Source organism: Callospermophilus lateralis, chromosome 9, assembly GCF_048772815.1.
Source record: "Callospermophilus lateralis isolate mCalLat2 chromosome 9, mCalLat2.hap1, whole genome shotgun sequence".
NCBI lineage: Eukaryota > Metazoa > Chordata > Mammalia > Rodentia > Sciuridae > Callospermophilus > Callospermophilus lateralis.
The window spans coordinates 64,448,244-64,475,414 of NC_135313.1; the positions used below are offsets into that span (position 1 = coordinate 64,448,244).

Sequence of the window (27,171 nt, forward strand, 5' to 3'; positions counted from 1 at the left end):
CTCTTACTATCTCTGGTTGCAAAAGAAAAAATTGAAGTTGTTATAGCTAAGAGTCAGCCTCACATAGTTCTAGATCTATGTCAACTCACAGACCCAGCACTCTTCTCCAAATGCACCAACAACTATCTACTAGCATCTATGCTTTGGAGAAAAGGAAATACTCTGACCTTTCATATCAGTTCCTAGGGAACCAAAATATCAAAGTGAAAACCAACAGCAGTCAAGCAGTAGATGGAGTTGGACTCACAGTGGGCCCAAGTAGTCAGCAAATCCGCCCTGTGCTTATTTCCTCAGTTCCTTAATGGAACTTACTGGATAACTGGCAAAATCTCTATACTAATTCAAGTGAGGACCTTAGAACCTGCCCTCCCTTCTAAAATAACAAATTAGAAGTAATACTATAGCCCAGAGGAAATTGTTTAGATTGATGGAGGGCATCAGTCATAGAAATCTGCTTTGTGGTATCTATCACATTCCCATTTGGCTTGTACAGAGGTTTAGTGGATCTTAGAAACTGTAGACTATCATAAAGCTAATCATTGAGCAACTCCAAATGTGGCTGCTAACCCAACTGCAGTGCCTTTATCAAATTACACAACCCCTGGAATTTTGAATGAAATTATGGGTTTGACTAATAACCTTTTTCTCTATGCTAACTTAAAAGGACCACCAACAGCAATTTGTACACCTTCACAGGCTTGCCTGAGGGCTAGGTCAGTTCTCCAGTTCTCGAGATCTTAATCACCCTAACATCCCACCAATTTTCACAGTGTCTCACTGTGTGAATGATGTCATCTTGATTGAATCTGATGAGCAGAGAATAGCAAGTCCTTTAGATGTCTAGTAAAGCACCTGAGAACTAGAGGGTGATAGATTATTCCCACAAAAATTTAGAGGCATAGCATGTCACTAACATTTCTAGGCATTCAGTGGTCACTATACCTGATAGGTCTTTTATGGATTTTGGAAAGATCATAGACCACATTTGAATATGTTACTTCATCACCTACCTACAGAGAACTCATTAGGCTTCCAGTTTTAAATTATGATCAGAGCAAAAGAAAGCTAGGCAGAAAGTCCAGTACACAGTGCAAGCTATACCACCACTTTGGCTTTTGAGGCTAACCGATCCAAGATTCTCTTAGTCTCTGAAGCAAATAGGCACGCTGGGTGGAATGGAGGCTTTGGAGAGCACCAAGACCAGCATCAGAGTAAACATCTCTAGGATTCTGAAGCAAACATATTTCATCTCCAGATAAATGTTTACCCTTTGACAAACAACCTCTGGCTTGCTACTAGGTAGGTAGTAAATGCATAACCATGGGTTGTCAGGTGGACTGAGCTTCCTATCATTAACTGGGTATTGTCTGGCCTAGTTAGCTGTAGGTTAGCCTTGGACAGCCGCCATCTATCATCAGGTGAAAATGGCATATGAGACAGAACCTGGGAAGATCTGGAAAAGTGCATGTCCAAGTGACTCCAGATCCTTCAAAAACAACTTCCTGTTGCATTGCCTTGTGTGATGGTCAGTTTTCCATTACTGTGACAAATACCTAGGATAATTATCTTGGATAAAGAGAAGGTTTAATTTGGCTCACAGTCTGGGAGATTTCAGTCCATGATTGGTTGACTCCACTGCTTTTGGGTCTGTGTTGAGGGAGCACTTCATGGGGACAGTGTGTGGCAAAATTGTTCTACTCGTGGCTGGGGCATGAGAGAGAAAGAGGAAGGAGATGGAGTCCTTCAAGGGCATGCCCCCACTGTCCAGAAGATCTCCCTCCAGGTTCTACCTATTAAATATTCCACCTCCTCTGAATAGTGCCATCATACGTGGACTGTCTTTAACTCATGGACCTTTGGGGGATATTTAGCCTAAATTATAGCACCTTGTTTTCTTCAACCCATGTTGAAGGCTTCTTGGTATTTACTTAAACTCATTGATAGAGGAAAAAAACCTCAAGCCTGATTTGCAGATGAGTCTACATCTTATTTTCATACTTAAGAGTGGAGAGCTGCAGAACTATATATAGTCTTATGCATGGGCAATTGTGAAGTAGAGTAGAGATAGGAAATTCCCTCAATAGGCAGAAATTTGAATAGTAGATATGTTTGTCCACTGTGCCTGAAATGAGAGATGGTCCACAGTATTAATCTATATTGGTTGATGGGCATTTGCTACTGATTTATATCATCAGGTCCTTGATTGGAAGACTAGTGACAGGGAATATTGAGGTTAGATAGTGTGGCCTTTCAAAATGTGCAGACCCTGAAAAAAATTTGTGTCCTATTGTAATGCCCACCAAAGGATTTTTACTGGAGAGAAGGCTCTTAATCAAGTTGACAAAATGGCACACTCAGGATGTTGGTCAGACTCCCTTCCCAGCTACCTGAGAGTGTGTTCACTGCGTCTATGCACAGTGGCCTTAGTGGCAGGAATAGAGGCTAGGTGTGCACGTGCTCAACAACATTTGACTTTTCCAATGTGTCCTGACTACTACTGGGTTCCTCATCTTGAATGAACAACATTGAGCCCCTGGGGTGGATCAGTGAAGCTGAATAGTTAGGGTAGATTATGCTGCTTATGCATCTGTTGTTTCTGTCTTCCAGTTGTTAGCCTGTTCCGCAGTAAGGAAGCTGGACCTTGTAAATATTTTTCCTATGACAACTGGCATGATGTTAAATCCTGTCAGCAGAGGATACTGAAGGAACACTGAGGGTTAAGGACGGGTTTTCTTTCTAATTTCAGAGATACTCACTTGTCAGGCTCTTTCTGGGCATATTTTTTCTCCCTTGCTCCGGTCCTCACGTGGTTTTTCTCCAATGCTGGTTACCTGCAGGGCATGGCTTCCTCTGAAGATGGCAAGCTTCACCCTCTGTATTTTCTCCACAGCGGGATTTGGGCAGTGGTAGTGTGTCCTGGAACCACTGACATTATGGACCTGCTCCACAGCCCAGGTCACTTCTTGCCAGACATTCTTCCCAGATCCACACATGTGCACACCGGAGGTTCCACTAGATTGGTTGTTGCCCAGGGAGCTGGCTCCCTAACCTTCAATTCCAGAAAGTCAGAGCCATCTTGCTCCCAGCTGCACAAGAAAAGTGTACTTAAGTCCTGCAGAGGACAGCCTCTCAGACTCCAGCAGTCAGCAGTTTTTCTCATCACCTAGCTAGTTCCGGGGTTCTTTGCCCTCTCCATAAATGGCTTTTTCTGAGACTCCTGCTGGCAGATTTTGAGCAATTCCTGTATTTGTTAATTTGTCACTTTACCCATTCATCTCCTCTTCTTCCCATTCTCTCAACAAGTCGGATTATTTAATTCCATTTTCTGCTCTTCTTTTCTACCTTCTGGTGCTCCTTATCTCTCCAGTACCACCTTTACCGAAACTGAAAAACTTTGTAATTTTTCTAAAGCCTAAATTTGATTATAATCTCTTCTTAAAATTCATTCAATTATTTTTATTTCATCCATCTAAAAATTATATGGTGCATTCCAGAGTCACTGGAAGATGTACCAGGTTCTCCATGAACTCCTCTTAACCTCTGAGCCTCATCTCCTGCCATTTCCCACCTCTGATTTCCACTGCTGCTAACCTAAGGGACTGATCATGTCTTTTCTGGCTTCAGTGACTTTACATCTTTCATTCCTTCTCACTTCACCTTTTTGTTCACTTACCTAAAATTTGTTTACTTTTCAAGAGTCTATTCAACATTATCATCCCTGGGAAATTTTCCATAACATTTCTCAGCCCTCCGTGTTGCTTTCACAGACTATGTTCTCAGCTCATATGCCCCTGGTTTGTGATTGCCTGTTGCCTTGCTGTGTTTCATATTAGTCTCTGTTTCTTGAACCTATGGGCTATCTTTTGTTTTGTAGCCACAGCCTAGAACAACATTTGATTCTTAAGAAATTACATAAATATAATTGTGTGGTTCTGCAGCTCCTTATATGAAGTTTTCAAACACAGGAAAAAAAAAAAGAGAAAAATTTAACAAGTCACTCGATTATTCACATAAAGTTCTTAAAGCAATTGAAGCTAAGAAACATTGGCATATCACTTTTACCAGAAATATATATCAAAATTTCAGGCATTTTTAGAAGTCAAAGTTTTAATTCCATACTGAAAAGAACATACATAGGCAGTACAATTAGACATAGTATATAGAACTAAGTTCATCCTATTTTGTACATTCATCTTAAAATTTCTTGCCAAAGGTCAGAGGAATTCATTTTAGAACTTGATTTTCTTATTTTAAATTTAATTATAACTTTAGAAAAGAAGCTGAATAGTGTCAAAGTTAGTTTGCACTGCTGTAAAGAACATTTCCTTAGGATTGGGGTTGTGGCTCAGTGGTAGAGCGCTTGCCTCCTATGCATGAGGTACTGGGTTCATTCCTCAGCACCAGATAAAAATTAAATAAAGAAATTGTGTCCATCTAAAACTAAATTTTTTTTAAAAAAAAGAACATTTCCTTTGAAATATGTTTAGGCTTTAGGGACAACAGGTATTTTCCCTTCCCTTTCTCCTGAAAATTACCTTACTGGATATAATTGTTCATATAGTATGCAAGTGACTGAAATTCCTTCACATTACATTTTTTAAACATTGTGAGGAAAATCAACCTTCACTGTGATTCAGTCTGTCATCATTGTTCTATTTTCTTTCCTTCTTTTGCTTGTGGTGGTTCATACGAGGGTTTAGCAAATTTGTAACCATGTTTTTACAGTCAACTGCAGGCAGTATTCCATCAATCCATATTCTGCCTTTGGAATCCTGGAGACCTTCAAGTGAAGATAGTGTATTTTCTTTTTGCTCTTAGATTTTGTATTAGTATGAGGTATTGAAAATAGCTGTTATGTAACAATGAAATTAAATATTCTTAATTTTCTTACCCTTACAGGGAATGTCAGGATTCACAAATACTATCAGGTGAACAAATCTATGAGAATACCAACTTAATTATTGTCAAAGTTGCTGCATTACTTTGGCTAGTTGGAGTTCGCAGGTTAAGGGCAAGCTGTATAAAATGAAGCCATTATAGGTATCAGCTGTCAGTATACCTTGCTTTTCTATGGATTTTCCCCTCCTAGAATTCCTTAATGAAGCTCTTTGACTTCTTGGTTATCTTTTAAAATAAAACTCAAAATATGTTTGTAAAAAATAATCTTATGCAAATAATATAGTAGATGTTACCACCAGAGTTAACAAAAAATATGATTTTTTTTTTCCAGAGAGAAATTCTTAATGTTTTTCAGCTCCAATGAATTGTAGCTAATTATAACAATTGTTCTCTTTCAAAAGTATAATTTGATTGAGGGCAGAATATCTTTGTATTCTTGTTAACCATAGAGTACATTGTTTGTAGCTTCAGTTCAGTTGTTTGAATGAATAAATTGTACTATGCCTATAAGGAATGAATAGCTACTAATAACATCTATCATTTCTATTTATAGGTTTTACCATTTAAAGAAACCTTCTTGCCAGCAAATCTATGATAAAAAATATAAGTAACAGAGGAAACAATAACTATTATTTGTCAAGTAACAAGCATTTAATGTCAGAATGGCTCACCTAAAACGACTAGTAAAATTACATTTTAAAAGACATTACCATAAAAAGTTCTGGAAGCTTGGTGCAGTAATTTTTTTCTTTTTAATAGTTTTGATTTTAATGCAAAGAGAAGTAAGTGTTCAATATTCCAAAGAAGAATCAAGGATGGAAAGAAATATGAAAAACAAGAACAAGGTGTTTGATTTAATGCTAGAAGCTGTAAACAATATTAAAGATGCAATGCCAAAAATGCAAATAGGAGCACCTGTCAGGCAAAACATTGATGTTGCTGAGAGACCCTGTTTGCAAGGATATTATACAGCAGCAGAATTGAAACCCACTCTTGACCGCCCACCACAAGATTCTAACGCACCTGGTGCTTCTGGCAAAGCATTCAAGACAACCAATTTAAGTATTGAAGAGCAAAAGGAAAAAGAACGTGGGGAAGTAAAACACTGTTTTAATGCTTTTGCAAGTGACAGGATTTCTTTACACCGAGATCTTGGACCTGACACTCGACCTCCTGAGTATGTTGAAGACTATTCGTTATTTATTGTTTATTATAAGGATTTGAAGGGGAGAGGCATTAGCTAAGGCATTTGCTTATTCTTTAGCCACTCTGAAGTGGGAAATCAGCAAATACTGTTTTTTTAATCTTTCATTTTTTTTTTGTTTATAACTATTAAGGATAGCTACTCATATCTCAGCTTGGTATACAGTATAGACATGAAAAGTTATTAGCTTTTAAATTAGAAACAGAATTCTAGATCTGACTTCTTTTTTTTTTTTTGAAAGAGAGAAGAGAGAGAGAATTTTTATTATTTATTTTTCAGTTTTTGGTGGACACAACATCTTTATTTTATTTTTATGTGATGCTGAGGATCAGCAGTGTCCCGCGCATGGCAGGCGAGCGCATTACCGCTTGAGCACATCCCCAGCCCTAGATCTGACTTCTTTACACAAGGAAATCCTTCATTCTTAAATGCTGTGACTCCCATATCTATTTAGAAGGAAATATTGGACAGTTTTTATAGAAAATGTAGGAGGTTGAGAAAGTTTGTTCACTTCTCTGTGTGCTGCTATAGAAAAGAAATTTTTTAAAAATTTGCCAAGATTTTGTAGCTACTAGATAATATTATATGGATTTATAAACTAAACTTCAGACTTCATGGCTGCTTTGAATGTTTAACTACGTTTCAGAATGCCCATCTTTTGGTATGCTTTCTCTTAATGAAGTTATTTTAACAATTATTAGTAAGAGTCTTTGTCCATAATTTTTTAAAGTTCTCATATCTATAGGGTTGTTTTTCTTTAGATACTAAGAGGGCAAAATTCATCCAGTCACTTTGTTTACAAGTTTTTCTCAAGCATAGGATATATTGATTAAAATTTCTCTCTGGGACCTAGTGTGCTTTCTCTGTGTCCTTAGTTTTGTTATCAGTAAGGTAATATTCAAATTTGATATTTGAATTGCAAAGGTCAAAATGAATTTTTGAGAGTACCTGATTGGCAAATAGCAATCAAGCAACAACCACCTATTTTGCTTTCCTGTTATAACAGATTATTTTTGGTTGTGAACCTGAAAGAAAAGGACTTTTGTGGGCTGGTTTATTGCTTTATTCAGGTTTTTCTAGATTTGTAATGTTGATAACCTGCATCAAGTATACGAGTTCCTTAATGTTGAATTTGTATAAATTAGACTTCTGTCACTTTGTGGTAATCTGTGTGATGGTTCATTTTGAAAATAATGTGAAAAGAAACATTGAATGACTATAAAATATTTAGTTATAATATGCACAGCTCCTTTCTCAATAGATTCAAATGCAGTATTACAGTTTACTGATTTGGAGAGAGTTCTTGACCAAAAAGCAGTCCATACCAAAAATCAATAAGCATGATTTTTATTCTTTGAAATGACAATATCAGCTCAAGATGAGCTTTTTTGGTGTAGTCTTACGAGGCTATAGTAATGTTTGTTACTATTAATTGTTAAGTGAGTAAAAAGCAACTAAGCACATTAACAGCATTTTTTGGTTATAATAAAAGGTTTGTTTATTTATTACTTTGGAAAGGATTTTGTGGTGGTGGTGAAGATTTAATTGTTTCTTAATTTGAAAGTCACCTATATCCATAAGGTAGATATTTTCCTTTCTCATTCCACATATAGATCTAGTCTTTATTAATATGGATAATCATGTGACTAATTTAACCAAGTTTCTATATGCCCAATTTTTCTAATGGTTAACTAGAAAAATGTAGTCACTTTGATAAATTATTTTTTGTACTATTTTAAATAACATGTGAAATGATTTTTAAAGGGTGAATCTAACATAAATTGTTCCAAACTGAATAGAGTTTGTAAAAATCACACTGTGGAATTTTATCATTTGTATTAATGGTAAAACATGATGCTTTACTCTGGCTGCTCTGCCTTATTTTTAACTTCTAACTAATATTAGTAGTTATCAATTAAGCAAATAAATCCCTAACTTAAACCAAAGGAAATCCTTGTAAGATTAAGTAATAACATTTTATTGGTGTGAATGTTTGTGTACATTTATACTTTATATCTTCAGTTTTTTTATAATACTTGATTAATGTTGTATTAACTAACTGCATGGCAAATAAAGTTAGGGAAAAAATTTAATCCCTAAATTTGACTCTCTCTCTCTCTCTCTCTCTCTCTCTCTCTAAAATGTTTATAAGACAATAAATCACGAAGTGCTTCTTTTCCTTCTTCTTCCTTAAAAAATAAAATACTATTTCATGGAGTTTTTCAGGATTTTTGCTTATTGTTTATGTGGGTTTACAAACCTTTATGTGTTAAAATATGAGCTCATATTTAGTCCTTTATTTCTGTGTAATTATTATTCAAGAGAATATATAGTTTGTTTTTGAACTTTATTTGTAATTGGTAGTTTATTCAAAATTCAACTCAGAATGAATACCTTGCTTTTACTCTAACAAATGAGGAAAAATGTGGTGCTGTACTTCTGACCATGCGCTTGTGTGGCGCTTTGAAATCGTGGAAGCTCTAGAGAGCCGAACCACTTTCACTCGGCACCACTCTCTCCTTTTCCTCTTCAGTGCTGTTGACACCTCCTCTTTGTATTTCACTCCCAACCTAATTCCTTTCTTATCACTATAAACATCCCACTCCGAGGACCTGCTCTTAGAAAAGGCTAAAGACATTCCCACTCAGGTATGGTTCTAAAGTCACTAATGAGAGAATGTGTGGGTCCTTTTAGGGTGGCTTTCCCAGGCCTCCACTGTCATTCTGGGGGCTACAGTGCCCCCCTATCCTTCAATGGCCCTGGAAAGCAAATGAAGTGTGTTGGGCTGTTATCTCCAAGAGTGAATGGTTTACTTCCTTATCTTTGGTTTTGAGCAGCAGTGTTTGCTTGAGTTCACACACTGTATTCCTAGTGTGGGAGGATTTAACTGGGTAGGAGGGTTTTTATAGTCTGTTGTCCAAAATTGTACAGCCACATTTGGTATTTAAGTGACTTTAAAGATGCAGTTGCTTTGTTTATCTTTGCCACAGTCCACACATGGTTTGTTTTATGTGCCAGTGTTTTGAAGCCCTCCTCCCGTATGTTAGTCACTTTTAACTTCATCTCACTTCAGCAGGCTAGCCGCTGTGATTATCCCCACTTCCATCTCAAAGGCTGGAGGCTGAACGTGGCCACTCACACCCAGTGACTTAAATAAAGATTATTTTTTTTTCTGAGGAAATCATTGTTATTAAAGTGAATTCAAAATCCATATATAACTGAGGTTGTTAGCTAATGGATAACACCACTAATCAGAATTACTTGGGATTTTTCTCCCTTTGCCTATCACACTGTAGACAGAAGCACTGTCTTATAAAATGGACTTATAAAACGAATTTAGGTCTTTATTTTAAACTCCTAAGTATGATCTGTTAAAAGAAAATTTTTACATGAAAAAGTAGAGTACCTTTTGGAGCAAAATCTCTAAAACATGTAGGAAATGGTGTTAAGCATATGTCAAATGATGATCTACATAAGATCTTAAGTTTGTGGTAGGCTGTCTTCCCCTTTTGATTTCATATGTTGATTAAAGTGATTAAATAAACCTGATAAATAAGAAATACATTACATATTTATGAAAGTTTCTAATAACTTTTAAAAATGAGTATTCAATTAAAAAAGTTGCAAATAAGAAAAATGGATGCTTTCAGCAAGAAAATAGGGAATTTTTTTTTTTTTTTTTACTTGAGCAATTACCAGGATTTTTCATTTTACATGTTTCTTTTTTGGAGGAGGTACCAAGGATTGAATTCAGGGGCACACAGCCACTGAGTCACATCCCCAGCCCTATTTTGTATTTTACTTAGAGACAGGGTCTCACTGAGTTGCTTAGGGCCTTGCTTTTATTGAAACTGACTCTGAACTTGTGATCCTCCTGCCTCAGCCTCCTGAGCCTCCAGGATTACAGGCGTGCTCCACCATCCCTGGCCATGTTGTTTCTTTTATATGTTATTTGTTATTTAAAATGATATTTGCTTTTAAATATTATTCTGTTGATAGGCATATAATAAGAAATTGTAGTTTGTATCAGTGGACATGATCTCTGGGTGTCTAATCTGCTTGTAAAAATATGTTGCTATCCATTTGCACTGATGTGGCGTTAAGATTATCTTCCGTAGAGAGTATTTGCTGTCTTTTTTGTGGTGAAGATTAAATAATGATAATTTTAGCAACAGTATAACTGTGAAGTAAACTAATAAAAGTCTTAATTGCTCTTCAACTTTTTTGGCTTCTTCTAGATGTATTGAACAAAAGTTTAAGCGCTGCCCTCCTCTGCCTACCACCAGCGTCATAATAGTTTTTCATAATGAAGCATGGTCCACACTGCTTAGAACTGTCCACAGTGTGCTCTATTCTTCACCTGCAATTCTGCTGAAGGAAATCATTTTGGTGGATGATGCTAGTGTAGATGGTAAGTGAGTACATGCAAATTAGATCGTTTTCTAAGTAAATCCGTGTGGTGGTGCACAAAGTCTACTTGCTTTATTTGCTTTATGTATGCCATCTAGGAGCTGGAATATAATCGTTTAGATGGTGTGTATGATGAATGCAAATAGAATCCAAGTATGTCCGTATTCCAATATTTTGGAGTGCGAAAATATATTAAATGACATTATTCATAACTTTCCAGTTCTTGAATTGTGACTTTTATTTTAAGGCATAGTGGTTAGGAGCACAGACTTGAACCTGGAGGCAGGTTGCCTTGATTTAAATTCCTGTTTTGGTTCTAACCAACTATGTAATTTGGACAAGTTACTTAATCTCTTTGCCTCCATTTCTTTATTGATAAATGGGGGTAATATCATATTTATCAAATTTATTATATGTCACTAGTTTGTAAACCACTAAAAAGAAAAAACCCACAATCAATTCAACTAACATGACAATGATTATAAGAAGTATCTAATTTTGTTGCTGAGAATTGGGGAAATACAGAACTAACACATAATACAATGGTTGTTTTGAAAAATCAGTGAGTTAATGTAAGTAACACACCAATTAATAAATAATATAAATCAGTATTTAAAATCAAGAAAGAGTCAATACATTGTGTTCTACTTTGGCTTTTTTTTTTTCAGTATTGATATTTAACCCAAATCTTCATGAATGCTAGCTAAACATTTTACCACTGAGTTACATTGTCATCCATTGCCTTTTAAAAATATTGTGATATTATTTTCTAAATTAGCACAATTCTTTAATGCATTTCCACTTAAAATTATAAGTCAGGTACTAAATTACACGTTTAAAATTTGAGTCACAAGGGTAATCTAACAAACATTCTAATTTGTTAAAATTTTCAAAATAAAAAGTACTTTAAGTATCAAACAGATTACCTTAATGACTACAGAATTTACTTCTAAATGAATCCAGGTATGGAGCCAAAATTTTGCAAGTCTAATCCCAGCTCATGCACTAAATAGTTGTTTTCTTATCTATAAAATGGAAATAATACTCTTTTATCAAGTTCAAAGCACTATCATTATTTATACCAATATTTCTTACATATGAGAAAAGAAAAAATGCTTACATTCTATCAGTTATAAAATATATCCAGATTTCAGACATGGTAATAAATTAAATTATTAACTTGGCTTATTTCATCATTTTTACATAGAATTCTAAATGTTTTTATAATTTCAAAATTAAACATTTTGGTAAAATAGCATTATATTCTCAAGATACATGAATATTTAGGCAGAATAAAGTTATTTAACACCAGAGGTTTTTGGCCTGCATGTGAAACCTCCAACTCCAAAAATTGGAGCTTTATAATTCAAATCCCCTGGATTCAGATTATATGTTAGAGAGCTCTAGTTTTCATCTCTAATACCCTTGACCAGGTTAATTTGCCACTTAACCATGATTCACTGGTTTATTTACTACTGGTTCTGTTCTGGTTCTTTATTCTATCTAGTTGGACTATAGTCCATGGGTTTCAAGAGATGTCTGATTGAGTTCTGCTGACCTGCATGTTTTGCCTTTAGAACAAGAATAACAACAAACTTGATCATAGAATCTTATTCTTTGGTTTCTTGAATGTTTTCTCTCAGATGACTTTTATTTGGGTTGATTTTCTAAATAGTGAGAGAAATAGGGACACAGTAGATTTACTTTTAGTAAGCTTTCATTTGAAGGTACCATTTTTATTTAACTGCACAAAATTTAAAAACTAAAGGAAATTAGAATGAAGAGATACTCATACATAATCTTCCTCCTGTTTCAACCATTTTAATCTTTTCATTTTCTTCTATAATTACATCTAAATAAACATATAATGTTTATCTTATTATATCCATGCCATAAATGTGACTTTGAAAGCTGACATTTTCACATAACTTTGTTTATTTTACCTTCAAAACTTTTTTTCCATGACAGTGATGGACAGATGTTACTAACCATTCATCTTTCCTTCACACTGTAGCATTACTGTGTCATATGGCAGTGAGTAATATCCTTGAGCCTACATTACTTTCCTTCTTATGCATTATACCTTTAGATAGTAAGTTGGGAGAAATAGGACTGCTTGGTCAAAATATCTGAATATTTTTATAATCCTTTATGACACTTGACAGGAGATATGGGACAGTTTTCTTAGTGAAAGTTATCTTTGCATACTAGTGTCATTTGTCATTAAATCAAAGAACTATCCAATGAATACTACTGTGGGAAATATGTCCCTCTTTGCTGTAAAGGAGCCTGTGAAATAGAAACTAGCCCTTGATTTCAATGTATTTAGAGAAAAGTGCATAAATATGTAGATAGTCAGGTAATAATAAAATAGTTAAATCCCTGGGAGAGCAAACAAAAGAGCATTTTTAGAACATAAACCATAAATTCAGCCCTATCTTAATGCTGTATTTGTGCATTAATCTCTCATTTTATCCTCCCGTCAGTCTACTGTTGATGAGTCCTATTATCCCCATTTTATAGATAAGAATTTAAGGTACAGAAGAGGTGAACCAGCTTGTCCAAATTCACACAACTAAAAGTGATGGTGTCTGTAAATTGAACCCAGGACATCTGGTCCCATATAGCTTTGTGTGCTTAATCTCCAAAAAGAGAAGTATGGGACTAAATTTAGGGAGTATATAAGAATTTATATAAAATTCAGAATTAATTTTTAAAGTTTTTAATAAATTCAAACAATGAGAGTCTATACTGAAGGGATTATAGTGACTCCTTTTTAAAATGTCAGTTCCCATTAAGATCTTTGAAATTTTATAACTCCTTTAAAGTAGAATATATTTATGATTATATATACATATATATGCATATGTGTGTGTATGTGTGTGTTTAATTCTACTCTGAGATAACAGTGTTTAGATGGGTTAAGTTTAAGGGCTGTCCATGAAGTCTCATCTCCCTTAAGAATGCTTAAACTTTAAATTAGCAGCTCTCTTTTCTGTATCACCAGAGAATTGAAAAGACATATGTATTCCCAGATAAAGTCAATGTCATCTGTACTTGCTTCTGAAGTATGGCAGAAGCAAATATCTACCCCAGGATATTATTGACTTTTTTTTGTATTTCTAAATCTTTTTGAGGCTGTGATATAGGCCCAGGAAAACCACTTGAAGAACTACATTATGTACTTAATGAGGATTCAAGAATTTAATGGCAAAAAGAGTAGGCTCGAGATGTTGTTTAAAAATATGAACAGCACTTGATTGACTTGATTAATGGATTTTTCTTTCACCTACTGTCTCAACTTTTGCTTATTATGTATCTCATCCAAATTGGAATATTGAGTACCTCAAATTAGATACCCATCATTACAGTTCTGCCTGTTTTTCATTTCTTGATTTACATGCTCCTTTTTACTTCTGTATTTTTGCTGGAGAAAAATCTGTCAGGAGACTCCAAAACTTCCAAAATTTTTCTGCTGAGTCTTTGTAGAAATGTTCCCAAAATGCTGTGGCTCTGGACTTTACTGCTTGCCCTTTTCCTCAACATTCTATTCTTAAATCGTTTTGATCATTGCCTAAATATCAGAAAATCAATCCTTTTGATGCAGGTGATTTTTCATTAAGATTTCCAGACGTAAATGCCAATTTTAAAAATCACTGAATATCTTTTTGACCTAATTCCATTTCTTCTACTCCCATAGTCAGTCTGTTCTGAACTCTGAGTTTGTTTGTTTGTTTAACTCCTGGGGTCCACTCCATTTAAGTCTCTCACTTTCTCCCAAACACACTGTATTTATTGTTATGAAGTGTTCACCATAAGCATGTGTAATAATTTTGCGTGTCACATTAGTTATAATTTGCGTATAGAAACCCCCTCCCCTTTTTCCCAGTAAAGAGTTAAAATAGACTTTTTCATTTTACTGGAAGAAGACATGCTACTATTAATATTATGAATTTGGAGGAGTCATTGTTGTTTCTTTCGTTTTAATATAGTATATGTAAATTTAGAAAGCATTAATCCTGATTTTGTTTTTCCCTACAGAGTACTTACATGAAAAGTTAGAAGAATATATAAAACAATTTTCTATAGTAAAGATAGTCAGACAAAAAGAAAGGAAAGGTTTGATCACAGCTCGGTTGCTAGGAGCAGCAGTAGCAACAGCTGAGACGCTCACATTTTTAGATGCTCACTGTAAGTATGTGTGTAGATGGAACATCTTCCCTTTCCTTCCCTTCCCTTCCCTTCCCTCAAATTTAGAGGTTAATTTTATTTAGCTCTCTAATTGCATTATGTTGAACAGCATTTTCAACTGATTATAGCAAAGATAAGGGCTCTGCCTAGGAACTTCACTTATATAGCTCTTAGCTCTTCTGTGTTCTTGCCTCCTCAACTTTAATGTTGCCATGACCAGCTTTCCCAGGGAGGTATCCCTCCCTAGGATTCTCCCCACCCCCCATATGCACTCTGTCCAAAAAAAAGAAAAAAATTTCCTTGTTATTTTTGATCCGTACATATTAAAATGAAAATTTATTTAAGTCTAACCAATCCTGTCATTAAACTTTTTCCCAACTGAAACTTTTATATTTCAATTCTTTTTTTAAGATTTATGAACTCCTTCTTATGCCAAGTTATGGGTACCCCTTCCCAACATCTTTTTCTCTCTCTTTCATGAATATTGTCAGTTTTTCATCATTTTTGTTGCTATTAGTTTTTTTCTTTGTATTTTAATATTTTTCAGTGTCAACATTTTGTTTGTATATTTTGCTTTATGTTTTGTATATTTTGTATATTTTGCTTTATGTTTTGGTGGTACACAGGGACTTGCTCATGCTAGGAATAAGCACTATATCACTGACCTACATCCCCAGCCCATAGTGTCAACCTTTTAAAAATATTTAGAAAGTATACTTGGACCCAAATGTGCAGTGGGCATGATAAATATCAATAAATGTTATTTAGTCACTTGCGCTATATACTTAGTGGGTTTTACTTATTATATGAGTGTTAATCTTTGAACTGGCCAGCCTATAGGTTGTGTTTGACCCAGTAACTGATTTTGAGTATACATTGATTGTTACAGAAGAACTTTTGGGTTTGCTTGAATTATTTAGAGATGTTGTATCCCGTTTTCTCTGAATGCTGGGCATTTAAAAGATGAAGAGAGATCTAAAGATGCCTTTGTAAAGGAAAACGCCGTTCTCTAGCATTTCTTCTTCTGATCCAAATTTTAATGTGATCTGACTGGGCATTCTTACTCTTCTGGGGAATATGTCTAATAGCCTTCTGCACAATGACTGCCAAATATTCCTCAATGGGGATCCCAGAATAAAACTGCATAGGTATTGTTTGGCTTTGCTCAGTATGTGGAACAGCCTATCCCATGATGAAAATCTACACCTTTCATGGGACTCCATGGCCCCTACTGTCTTGGTCTGGGGCAGATTTGAATGGCTCTTCTTCAACTGCTAAAATCAGAATATTTTGACTCTTTCACTTACTTTTTCTTAAGCCCTACAGAGAGAAATGAAGTTTTCCGAAGGGACAGGTTTAAATTAGAGTACTTTGGGGACTAGATGGAAAGGTTATCTTTGATTCATATCCTCTTTTAAAGGGACACCTATCATTTGAAGCTTAAACTCATTAGTATCATTTTGCTTCTTCTAGGAGAAAAAGACCATCTGGAGGAAGATTTTCCTAGCCATGCTCAATCTTCCTTTACCCTTTTCATCCTGTTCTCCTCATGAGAGACATTTGGAAAATACTCTCTTTGGGAGATCTATCATACAACATTGTGACTATAGTATGAATATACTGTGTACTTAAATTTGTCAAGATTATATCTTAAATATTCTCACCAAACACACACATATGAGATGGTGGATATTTTAATTAGCTTGATTGTGATAATTATGAGTATATATATATATATATATATATATATATATATATATATATATATATAAACTTGACATCATAAATACATAAAGTTATTATTTGTCTATTATAACTTATGAAAGCTGGAAAAAGTAAATCACTATTTCATACATGTTCAAAACATATGTTATTTTCTTATTCTCATTTCTCTATAAATTTTCATGACTAAAATGAAAATTTTAATGACTAAAGAAAAAAACCTTCAGTGTTCTCACTAAATTAACTAAACTTCTGTCTTCTTTAGGTGAGTGTTTCTATGGTTGGTTAGAACCTTTGCTGGCCAGAATAGCTGAGAACAACACTGCGGTGGTGAGTCCAGATATTGCCTCCATAGATATGAACACATTTGAATTCAACAAACCTTCTCCATATGGAGGGAACCATAATCGTGGAAATTTTGACTGGAGCCTTTCATTTGGCTGGGAATCACTTCCTGATCATGAAAAGCGAAGAAGGCAAGATGAAACCTACCCAATTAAGTAAGAGGACTGCTCTCAAAGTCTTATATTCATACTGTAATATCTTATATTAAATATGTATGGACTCTGTATTTGCAGCAGTTGACTCTGAGGTAATTCATACTAATAAAAGCAAAGAACACAGTTCTGTACATAGAAAATAATAAAGTAATTTTCTTAGGCACACATGCATGATATTAATGAATAATAAGTTGGAAGTAAAATTTATCTCATATCTTCCTCATAAATCATCACTTAAGAATATTAGAACAAGGTTAGGAGAAGACACTTACTAACCTTGGAGAAGACACCGAGAACTTATTTTTCCCCCCAAAAAACTTGACTTTAAAGACAGTTTGTATAGGAAAAATTTGAAATTGTAATATATACCTTATAAAGTTAAGTTCTTAAATAAGCTACTTAATTTTGTTTTGTTTTTATAACAAAGTTTGACAATGGATTGTTTTTCAGAACACCCACATTTGCGGGAGGCCTTTTTTCCATATCAAAAGAATATTTTGAGCATATTGGACGTTATGATGAAGAAATGGAAATTTGGGGAGGTGAAAATATAGAAATGTCTTTCAGAGTAAGTTTAGGAGACTAAATATAGCACACATGTTAAACAATGAAATGTGTTATGCTCTGCTTGGCTGGTACAGATTGTTATGGATGTATGCAGTCTTTACTTCTTTTGCTTTCTAAGTTTTAATTGCTGGAAATTTTGAAATAAGAGTATTTCCTTTTAAATTGTAACTTGATATATTTATTCATGGTTGCCAATGTAACAAGAGGAATTGGTTAAAATCCCATGTCCAGGCAATAGCACCAATTAATGCACTTGTAGCTACTGACTTCCAGCCAAGACAAATATAATTAAACCTAGTGCTTCAGGAAATGAGTTGATTATCAAGGGAGTCTGTGGAAAAACATTTGTGTATACTTTTAAAGTATATTGAACTTAACTCTTTGGATTAAATGAGCTATTTAAAAAAATATGTATGTTAAAAGTTAATATGAAAAATCAAAATGAAGATTTTGGATAGTCTCTACATGTATCTTATGTATTCATTTTCATGAGGTTTTTTTTTTTTTTTTTTTTTTTTTTTGCTATGACCTTATCATTCATCTATTATCCCTTAGGCTGGAATGTACTGAAAAAAGAAATGAGCTAGTTTTAAGTTTGGACTGTGGGTTCATCACATACTGACAGTGATGATTTTAGCCCAGTTTGGACTGCTTAAGGCCAGGGGTCTTGTTTTATTCATTTCAGTGTTTTCAACCCCTAGCCCTTGTATTTCAAGCATAATTTGTCGAATGGAACATATCACTGAGTTTTCTTATTTGTTTAAAGAAGAAGAAAGTGTATGTGATCACTTTCCCTAGTACTAGCATTTACTCTTAAACATGACTTCTTTTCAGATGTTTTGCTTGCAATTATTTATGGCAGAACCAATTATTAAGACAGTTGAGTGAAACATGTTCATTTCATGATTTTCTGTTTTATTTGGAATTAATGCAAATAAGTATAATGACCAACTACTTTACAAATTTACGAGACCATATTTCAGTAATAATGGCTATTTTCAATTATTTTGCTTTTATATTATCAAATTTAATATATAAAAGATAAAGAGTCGGGGTCCACTTATCCCCAGATTGCTGGCTCATGCCTTAGAAGAGAAGCACTGTGGTTTAAGTGAAGTGACCATGTAAGTTGTATAAGATGGAAGCCAGTGTACAAGAGCCTTTGTTCTTCTGTGTATACTAGAGAACTTGCATGATTGTTTGCAAAAAGTAATTTGGGAATTAATTTTTATGAAAAATCCAAAAATCATTATTTTGTTAACCTACTTTCTGAAGATACCCTTTTGTTGTCTTTAGGGTTTATACTGTTTAATAAAATTATTCTTTACATTTACAGAACTTAAGTTGAACTGGCAGGGAACAGAGACTATTTGAAATTGGAGTAAACATCTTCTTTGTTTTGTTTTTATTAATATCTTAAAGGTGAATTTAAAAGCAACACTTTGATTTTTCCCCAAATACTGTAAATTTAAACAAATATCATTAATTATCAGGTATGGCAATGTGGTGGGCAGTTGGAGATTATGCCTTGCTCTGTTGTTGGACATGTTTTTCGCAGCAAAAGCCCTCATACCTTTCCAAAAGGCACTCAGGTGATTGCTCGCAACCAAGTTCGCCTTGCAGAAGTCTGGATGGATGAATATAAGGAGATATTTTATAGGAGAAACACAGATGCAGCAAAAATTGTTAAACAAGTAAGTTAAAGCTAAATTATTATGTTATGATTTAAAAAAAACCTATACCAATGTCTCATATTCTTTTGCTTGATTACCTCAAGTACAAAACATTTTGTCAAAATTATTTTTGAAGCTACAATTTTAACTCTTAAAATGTGTAACTAAAGGGTGATCATTTTCTCTTTTAAGAGAAAATATTAAGCAAACTACTTTTCAAAAATTCAGACATTCTGCTTGATATTATCATTTTTCATTTGAAAGATATTTTGTGACAATCTTGTTTCAGCATTTTGCTTTTAAAAATTAGATTAAGTAAAAGTGCTTTTTACTGGTTTGGGGGGATGTGATTGGCAACTAAATACTGATTTTAAATGCTTTTTCAAACTGGAGGTACAAAAGATGTCTCAGTGTGGTCCCCTTGAAGTTTCAGTTCTGCTACTCTCTGGAGGTGTACCTTGGCAGAGCCCCTTTAGGAACATACAGTGGGGATAGCACTTCATAGAGTGGTGTCTGGGAGCTGGAGGTGAAGTGTGACAGGTCTTTTCCTTTCTCCTTGCCTGACTTAAGAGGTGGAATACATGCCTTGGCTCTTCCCCAGAGTAGCTGTGAAATAAGAAGATGATAACAAACATACAGTGACCCTGACTCTAACCTGTCAGAGATCACCTAGTGAGCAAAAACATAATGCTTAGCACATTAGAGCTGAGTTCCATCTACATGAACAGCAGTATGAAAGCACTGGATGTGGTATAAATTAACCAGACAGTTTCAGAACATGCTTCAGTAAATGGCACCCGAGCCTGTCTTTGTAGGAATCAGTTCTAATTTGAGGTGGTGGTGGTATTTATTGGGAGTCAAGGACATCAACATTTTGAGCGGTAGTAAAGAAAGATTTGGTTAACTGTATATTCTCATTGTTCTCTGATGTCTCCCTGTAACATGTCAGTAAGATGCAAATTCAGAGTACTACTGGGTTAGACTGCAATCTTTTTAACTCAAGACCACTAAGACAAATTAGGTAGATTATGTACTGCACAAGATTACTTGGCTAAGGCAGCAAGTGAATGCTAACTAAATGAAGCTCTGCTTGTCACGCACAGAGGGGTGAGTGAGCCATTAGACACCTCTTCTTGCCATAAAGCACATAAATCTACTTGAGCTAAGCAGAATCCTTAGGAGTCATACTTTTTGTCAAATCCTGAGTTCATGACATTGAAGTTGGGAAAAGAAAATATTTTCCTTTGTTGAAATGATAAGTTGAGCATTTACTTTTTTGTCATACAGTTAGATATCAAACATAATTTATCTGTGAGAATTTGCGTATTAGCCCAATACATTTTCAGTTTAATGATGTTTTCAAAAGAAAGTTTTCTTTTTATACTAAAATCTAGTTTGGAATATTAAGAGTAAAGCTCTTACACTAGAAAAAAAAATGTATTCCCAATTGTGCTGTTTTGTAGTGGTTGTTTCTGTGTTCTTGACGAGGGGATGGAAGTTACACTGTGTATACTGTTTATGTACTCCTACTTTCTCTCACCTTGCTCTACAGACAACTAAGTATAAAGTTGGGATTAATTTAGAATGCTCCCACTGCCACTCCTGTGCCCACAGAATTTCAGTAGAGAATTTCATATACTGTAGAAAGAAGTTTGTGGCACAAATGAAAAATGAAATACTGTCTGGTCAGCACTACAATGATACTTGATTCTCCTTGATGAAGCATTCCTTCATTTCTCATCCTTCTCTAGAAATCGTTTGGTGATCTTTCAAAAAGATTTGAAATAAAAAACCGCCTTCAATGTAAGAACTTTACATGGTATCTGAAAACTATTTATCCAGAAGTGTATGTGCCAGACCTTAATCCTGTTATATCTGGATATGTAAGTATTTTCCTGTTCCTTTACTCCTTGCCACTAATATTTATGTGGTTTAGGGAAAAATGTTGGAATACTTTCTGGTATATTCCTTTTGAGATTTTACATTTACATTTACAATTTTATAACATTACTTCCTAGGAATTAATTGGAAAATGTAAACTACATAGATTGATTTTTTATGATTTGAAATTTTCCTTTTAGATTAAAAGTGTTAGTCAGCCTCTGTGCCTGGATGTTGGAGAAAATAATCAAGGAGGCAAACCATTGATTCTGTACACATGTCATGGACTTGGGGGAAACCAGGTGAGTGTCAGAAATCCTACCTTCTCACTAACAACTACAGATACAACTAAGCTGTTACTTATTTTTCAGATTCCTAACTTATCTTCTTTATTCCAGTAAGCTAGTGTGTGACATATTTTTAGACTGAGACTGATGACTGATACTAAAGTTGTAAAGTATTTTGCCTTGGTTTCCAATCTGGCTCTGAAAATAGTTCAAAGTTGCTTACCCATTCAGTAAAAAAGGAAAATGGGAAAATAGCAGAGTACCTGCCTTTAGAAATGTTTAGAACATGATCTTTTATATATTTTTTTAATGTTTTTGTGACTCTTGACATAGTGATTTAACAAGATTATAAATAAGCCCATGTTTAACGGGATTTAATAGCAAATTATATCCAGTGGTAATAACAACACAGCTACATTGTAAGCTCTTTTTGTGGGTCATGATATTATTTCAGTAACACCCTCTGCTCTCCAAAAATGTATGTTCTTTATTTACTTTAGTCAGATCCCGGCTTGTTACCATCTATCTTACCAGTTAATACTAAAATGCTAAATGTTACTATCTAGCTCTATGGGTAGGTAACATATTACATATTAAGTTTCTGTATTTTATCTTCCTTTCTTTATCATTTTCAAGATAACTCCCAGAAGGATTAAATTATCTCTCTTTTGTTTATCATTAATCAAATTCACTGAGCGACCCCTGCATGCCAGATACTCTGAGGGGCTTAAAACCATTTAGATTCTAACTCCTTCAGGAAACCTCTTTCAAAACTGGCAGCTATAGTCAGTATGAAGGGTTTGAGATAAAGCATTCAGAGTGCTGTGGGGTTTGAATTAGACTGGGTACCCATACATTTTCCTGGGAAAGATGACACTGGAAACATGTTTTTGAAGGGTAAGTAGGAACAAGATAGGTAGCTGCTGGAAACGAGAACAAAATGAAGAATGTGAAGAGAGATTTAATAAGAAGTGGAGCCTGGAATGTGTATTTTCTGGGAACAGAAGGTATTTTGATGTAGAGTCCAGGCTGTGTGGTTAGGAGTTTTACAGTATTAAGTACTCATAATATCCTATTTTAACACGATGTAACTTTGAAGTTTTCAATTTTAGGAAGAAAGGGTCAATTGTTTGGTTTTCTTCCATACATCTTTCTAATTATCGGGCTTTGCTTAATCCAGTTCTGATCATTTTTCACCTGAAGCAATCAATCCACTGAGGGTAGATTATATAGATACCAGAAGCCAGTGTCAGTGAACTGGATCTATCACTGTATGGTCAAGGGGTAATTCTGAAATGGGGTGGAAATACATATAGACATACATACATATATTTACATCTATGTGCAAATATATCTTCATGTGTGTATATAAATACATATATATGTATATATACATATATATTTTTTAAATTATTTTACATGAATAATTACATTCTTTTGAAAATAACACTAAACTATGAGAATAAAAATAAGGTTTTAAACAAAGGAAAGTATTTCCTCATTTGTAAAAACATGTTAATAAATGTAATTACTTAATAAATTTCTCTAGTATTACATTTATCTTCTCTTAAATTAGCCTAGTGCAGTGGCGCATGCCTGTAATCCCAGTGACTCTGGAGGCTGAGACAAGAGGATTCCAAGTTCAAGGGCAGCCTTTGCAGCCTAGTGAGACCCTACACAAATTGGCAAGACCCTGTCTCAAAATAAAACATAAAAAGGGCTGGGGTTAGCTGGGCGCAGTGGCACACGCCTGTAATCCCAACAGCTTGGGAGGCTCAGACAGGAGAACTGCGAGTTCAAAGCCAACCTCAACAATGGCTAGGTGCTAAGCAACTCAGTGAGATCCTATCTCTAAAAAAAAATATAAAATAGGGCTGAGGATGTGAGTCAGGGGTTGAGTACCCCTAAGTTCAATCCCTGGTATCAAAATAAAATAGAGGGGCTGGGGATGTGGCTCAGTGGCTGAGCACCCCAAGGTTTAATCCCTGGTACAAAAAAAAAAAAGTTGAAGAGATTTTGTGTATATTGTTTTGTCTATTTTTCTATTATCCTTGCCACAAAGATATTTTTATAATATTATCTAAAATTATGTTAATTTTTTTCAATAGAATATAGCTGCCTTTTAGAAATTTTGGAATGGAGAAAAACTAACATGTTCTTTCAACAAAAACTTATTTAGAGTCCATAATATAACTGGCACTATTATAATAATAAAAAGGACAAAGTCCCTAATCTTTGAAGCTTCTGTTCCACAGGAACATTTTTTCTCACAATAAAAGAGAAAACAAATATTTAACTTTGGCTATAAAGAAAAACAAAGTGGGTCAGGGAATAAGTGTGTGGTAGATTTTCGAGGTGGGGAGACGGGTTTCAGGCAAGAGAGGACTTTTCTGGGAAGGTGACCTTGGAGCAAGGGCCTGAATAAGTTGAGAGAATAACCACATTCTGGGAGAAGAGCATCCTGGAGGAGAAATGGGAAGAGTAGAGGCCCAGTAGTACATTCACAGAGAAATGCAGAAAACTGTTGTACCAGAGCAGAATGGTTCAGACAAGGAGAGGTAGGAAATAAGATCAGAGATATCAGTAAGAAAGCTGTCATATAGAACTTTGCAAGCCCCATTAAGGAACTTGGATTTATTTTTGAGTTCAACAAATGCTACAAGAGGTTTTCAAGCAGGAGAACAATGTTGTCTACTTTATATTTTAAAATGACACTGGCATCTGTCATTCTAATTCAACCATTGATTTTATTTTGGTTCATATCCTATAAATTTTATTTTCAATAAAACATTGCACTTTACTTTGCAAATTAATTTCTTGAGTATTAAAATTTTGAGATATCCTATCACTTGAACATCTTCTCATGTTGCCTTCAATTTTAAGCAACATAATAATTTTTATAGCATACACTTCTACTATTATAACAACATTTGTATATACTAAGTAAAAGTAAGCATTTTGATCTATGTGACTGAACTGGCCAGTATTCTGGTATGATATGATTTAAGTCATTACAGCTGTATGGCATTTAATGCTTTTCTTCATTCACTTTCTCCTCCAGGGTATTTGGCCTGAATCTAAGTTACAGGTTTCTACAATTTTCTCAGCTAGCTAATTACATACTTTTTTGTCACTTCTGATTTTCAACTATTTTCCATTCTTTATTAGAATCATTTTAATGACTTTTTATAGTGAGGCAGAATACTAGACAACCTTTGTTACCATCTTTGAGATTCTAAGGCTTATCTTTCTTGGCTAAGTCTAGTTAGAATGCTATTTCCTGTCAACATCTAAATCCATTTTATTCCAATGTTTCCACTGGAAGAAGTACCAGTTACAAACATGGTTGATCTTTTATTTGTAGGAAAAGAGAAATGAAGCCTGAGATCAAGACCAAGGGCACTCATTCTGTTCATGTATATAGAGTGCCTGCTCAAATACATAAAAGGATTAACATAGTATCTGCCCAGTTCCTCATAAGGACTCAATAAATATTGGTGTTAATATTATTTATTTCATTATTGAAAATCAATTGTACTAACCCATATTACCTTTAGAATGTCAACATTATTCAGTATTTGCTCTATAATGGGTGTTCTAAGTAGATACATCAGCTAGCCACACACACAATTCCAAAAGTATACTATAGAAAGTAATCTCTAACATATGTGGAAGCCTTGAAAAGGTGACATTTTGTACAATAGGACAAATTCAGGGAGTTCCAAAGAGGGAAGGTAATATTCTAGTTGGTTGCTGAAGGATGAAAAGGAGTCAGGCAGGTGGAAAAGGGTCAGAAGGGCTTTCCAGACATCAACACAGACTGCAAAGCCAAGCCACAGGTTATGGACGCATGTATTCTGCACTGGTAGAGTTGCATGAAAGGAGCAGAGTATACCACTGGGGCAATCGTTGATGCAAGATTGAAAATTGGCCATTTCAGGCACCAATTAAGGAAGATGGAGTTTATCTTAGCAACAGCAGTAATGCACTTAAGCTGGGCCAGTAGGGGATCAGACCACTGCTATGAAAGACCAACTGACAGCAGGTAGGATTGCTGCATTACAGGATGAGAAATTGGAGGTAGCTGGAGGCATTGCAGTATAAATTTTTATGGTCTAAGAAAGAAAAGAATAGAACAGTAAGAATGGACAGGATGGTAACATCTGAGAGGAAAACTCGGAGACTAATTAATTGGGTGCATCAATAATAGTAACAACAGCTTAAAGTGAATCAGCTGCTTACCACTTCATAGACTTTGTTCTAATCCATTTATCTTCATAATCCTGTGGGAGGAACTCTTAAGTACCCACTTTACGGTTGAGGAATCAGATACAGAGTGCCTGTAGTTTCTAATTTAGTGCAAGTGCCTTTGATTGAGATGAAGGAATGAAGGAAAATTTTGAGGAGAGAAGACCAGTCAAGGACTTGATGGAGCTTCAGAGGCCCTTTCTGCAGTGTGCCTGCCTGTGCTAGTCCAGATCTACCTGACGACTTAGTTTCTGGTGTGGAGAGAAACATCTTGTTCATTAAGTAACCACTGTTGATGATAGACTGAAGGAGGAATATAGTATCTCCTATCATAAATGCTCAGCTTATGTTGCTGATAATGTCTTAGTGTAATATTTTGTTGGGGGCATGCCTTTATTATTCCTTGAGTGGGTAATTTTGTTTTGCAACCAAACACACCAGGTGCTTTTATCAGTAACGGCACTCTTTTTTCACAGTACTTTGAATATTCGGTGCAGCGTGAAATCCGGCATAACATCCAGAAGGAACTGTGTCTTCATGCTGTCCAAGGCATCGTTCAGCTACAGGCCTGTACCTATAAAGGTCACAAGACAGTTGTTGCTGGAGAACAGATATGGGAGATCCAGAAGGTACCTCAATGCAGTTAATTCACCCACTACTTTAATGATTTTGATGAGCTCTAATTGCTTATCTAGGAAAATGCATGAAATATAGTTCATTGTTATCCATTAGAACTTTTCTGCCTTTATTAACTTTCTTATATGTTTCTACCCATGTGATAAGAGAATATACCTATAAATTAAGTACTCCTAGGAACAAAATAATCATAAAGTTGCTTGATTAAAGCATAGTTTATGTATCTCAAGATCTTCTGTGAATTATTAAAAACAGTTACTCCGTTTTTATGTTTTAGGGTTTCTTACAATACTTTTTGCAACAGTCACTATTTTTCTTGGCATGCATAGAGAAAAAAATGTTCATATTTTAATGTGAAGTGATTAATTTTTCTTCTCCATTTTAGTACTTTTTCATTAATGTAGGATTGAGAGGTTGCATGACAGATCTCTTGTTTTAAAACACATCTTAAGGTTTGGCTAGACTATACCACCACTTAACTAAAAAATATTTAGTTCAATACCAGAATATTGTAAGACTGGCTTTTATGATTTATGATTTTTAGGAGTTTCTCACATGTATATATCAGTGGACTGTTTTTTGCTTGAAAACTTGATTCAGACCTTGCTCTGTGTACCTCTCTTTTCATTTAATGCCTTATATTAGTTGATCAGTAGTGGTATGCAGTGTTGTTTACATCAGAAACCCATAATATTTTATCAAACATGATTCATCTTAGGCAGATTTAAAGTTTAAGATATACATTTGGAATGCAATTCTCCCTTTAGCTTTAATAAGACCACAATATCATGTTGGTAACTTAACGTCTGTTGTGTTTTCTTTTATTGCAGGATCAACTTCTATATAATCCATTCTTAAAAATGTGCCTTTCAGCAAGTGGAGAGCATCCGAGTTTAGTGTTATGCAATCCATCAGATATACTCCAAAAATGGATTTTTAACCAAAATGATTAA

The 27,171-nt window shown here is 34.7% G+C and overlaps 1 protein-coding gene across 1 annotated transcript; it reads left to right on the forward strand.

The window, feature by feature from the left end:
* The first annotated feature begins 5,561 nt into the window (after positions 1-5,561).
* Galnt3 (polypeptide N-acetylgalactosaminyltransferase 3) lies at positions 5,562-27,171 on the forward strand. The gene is made up of 10 exons (XM_076866283.2): positions 5,562-6,076; positions 10,342-10,514; positions 14,555-14,704; positions 16,692-16,926; positions 17,377-17,494; positions 18,987-19,187; positions 20,918-21,049; positions 21,248-21,349; positions 26,059-26,211; positions 27,049-27,171. The coding sequence occupies exons 1-10, from the start codon at positions 5,562-5,564 to the stop codon at positions 27,169-27,171; spliced, it is 1,902 nt and encodes a 633-aa protein (XP_076722398.1).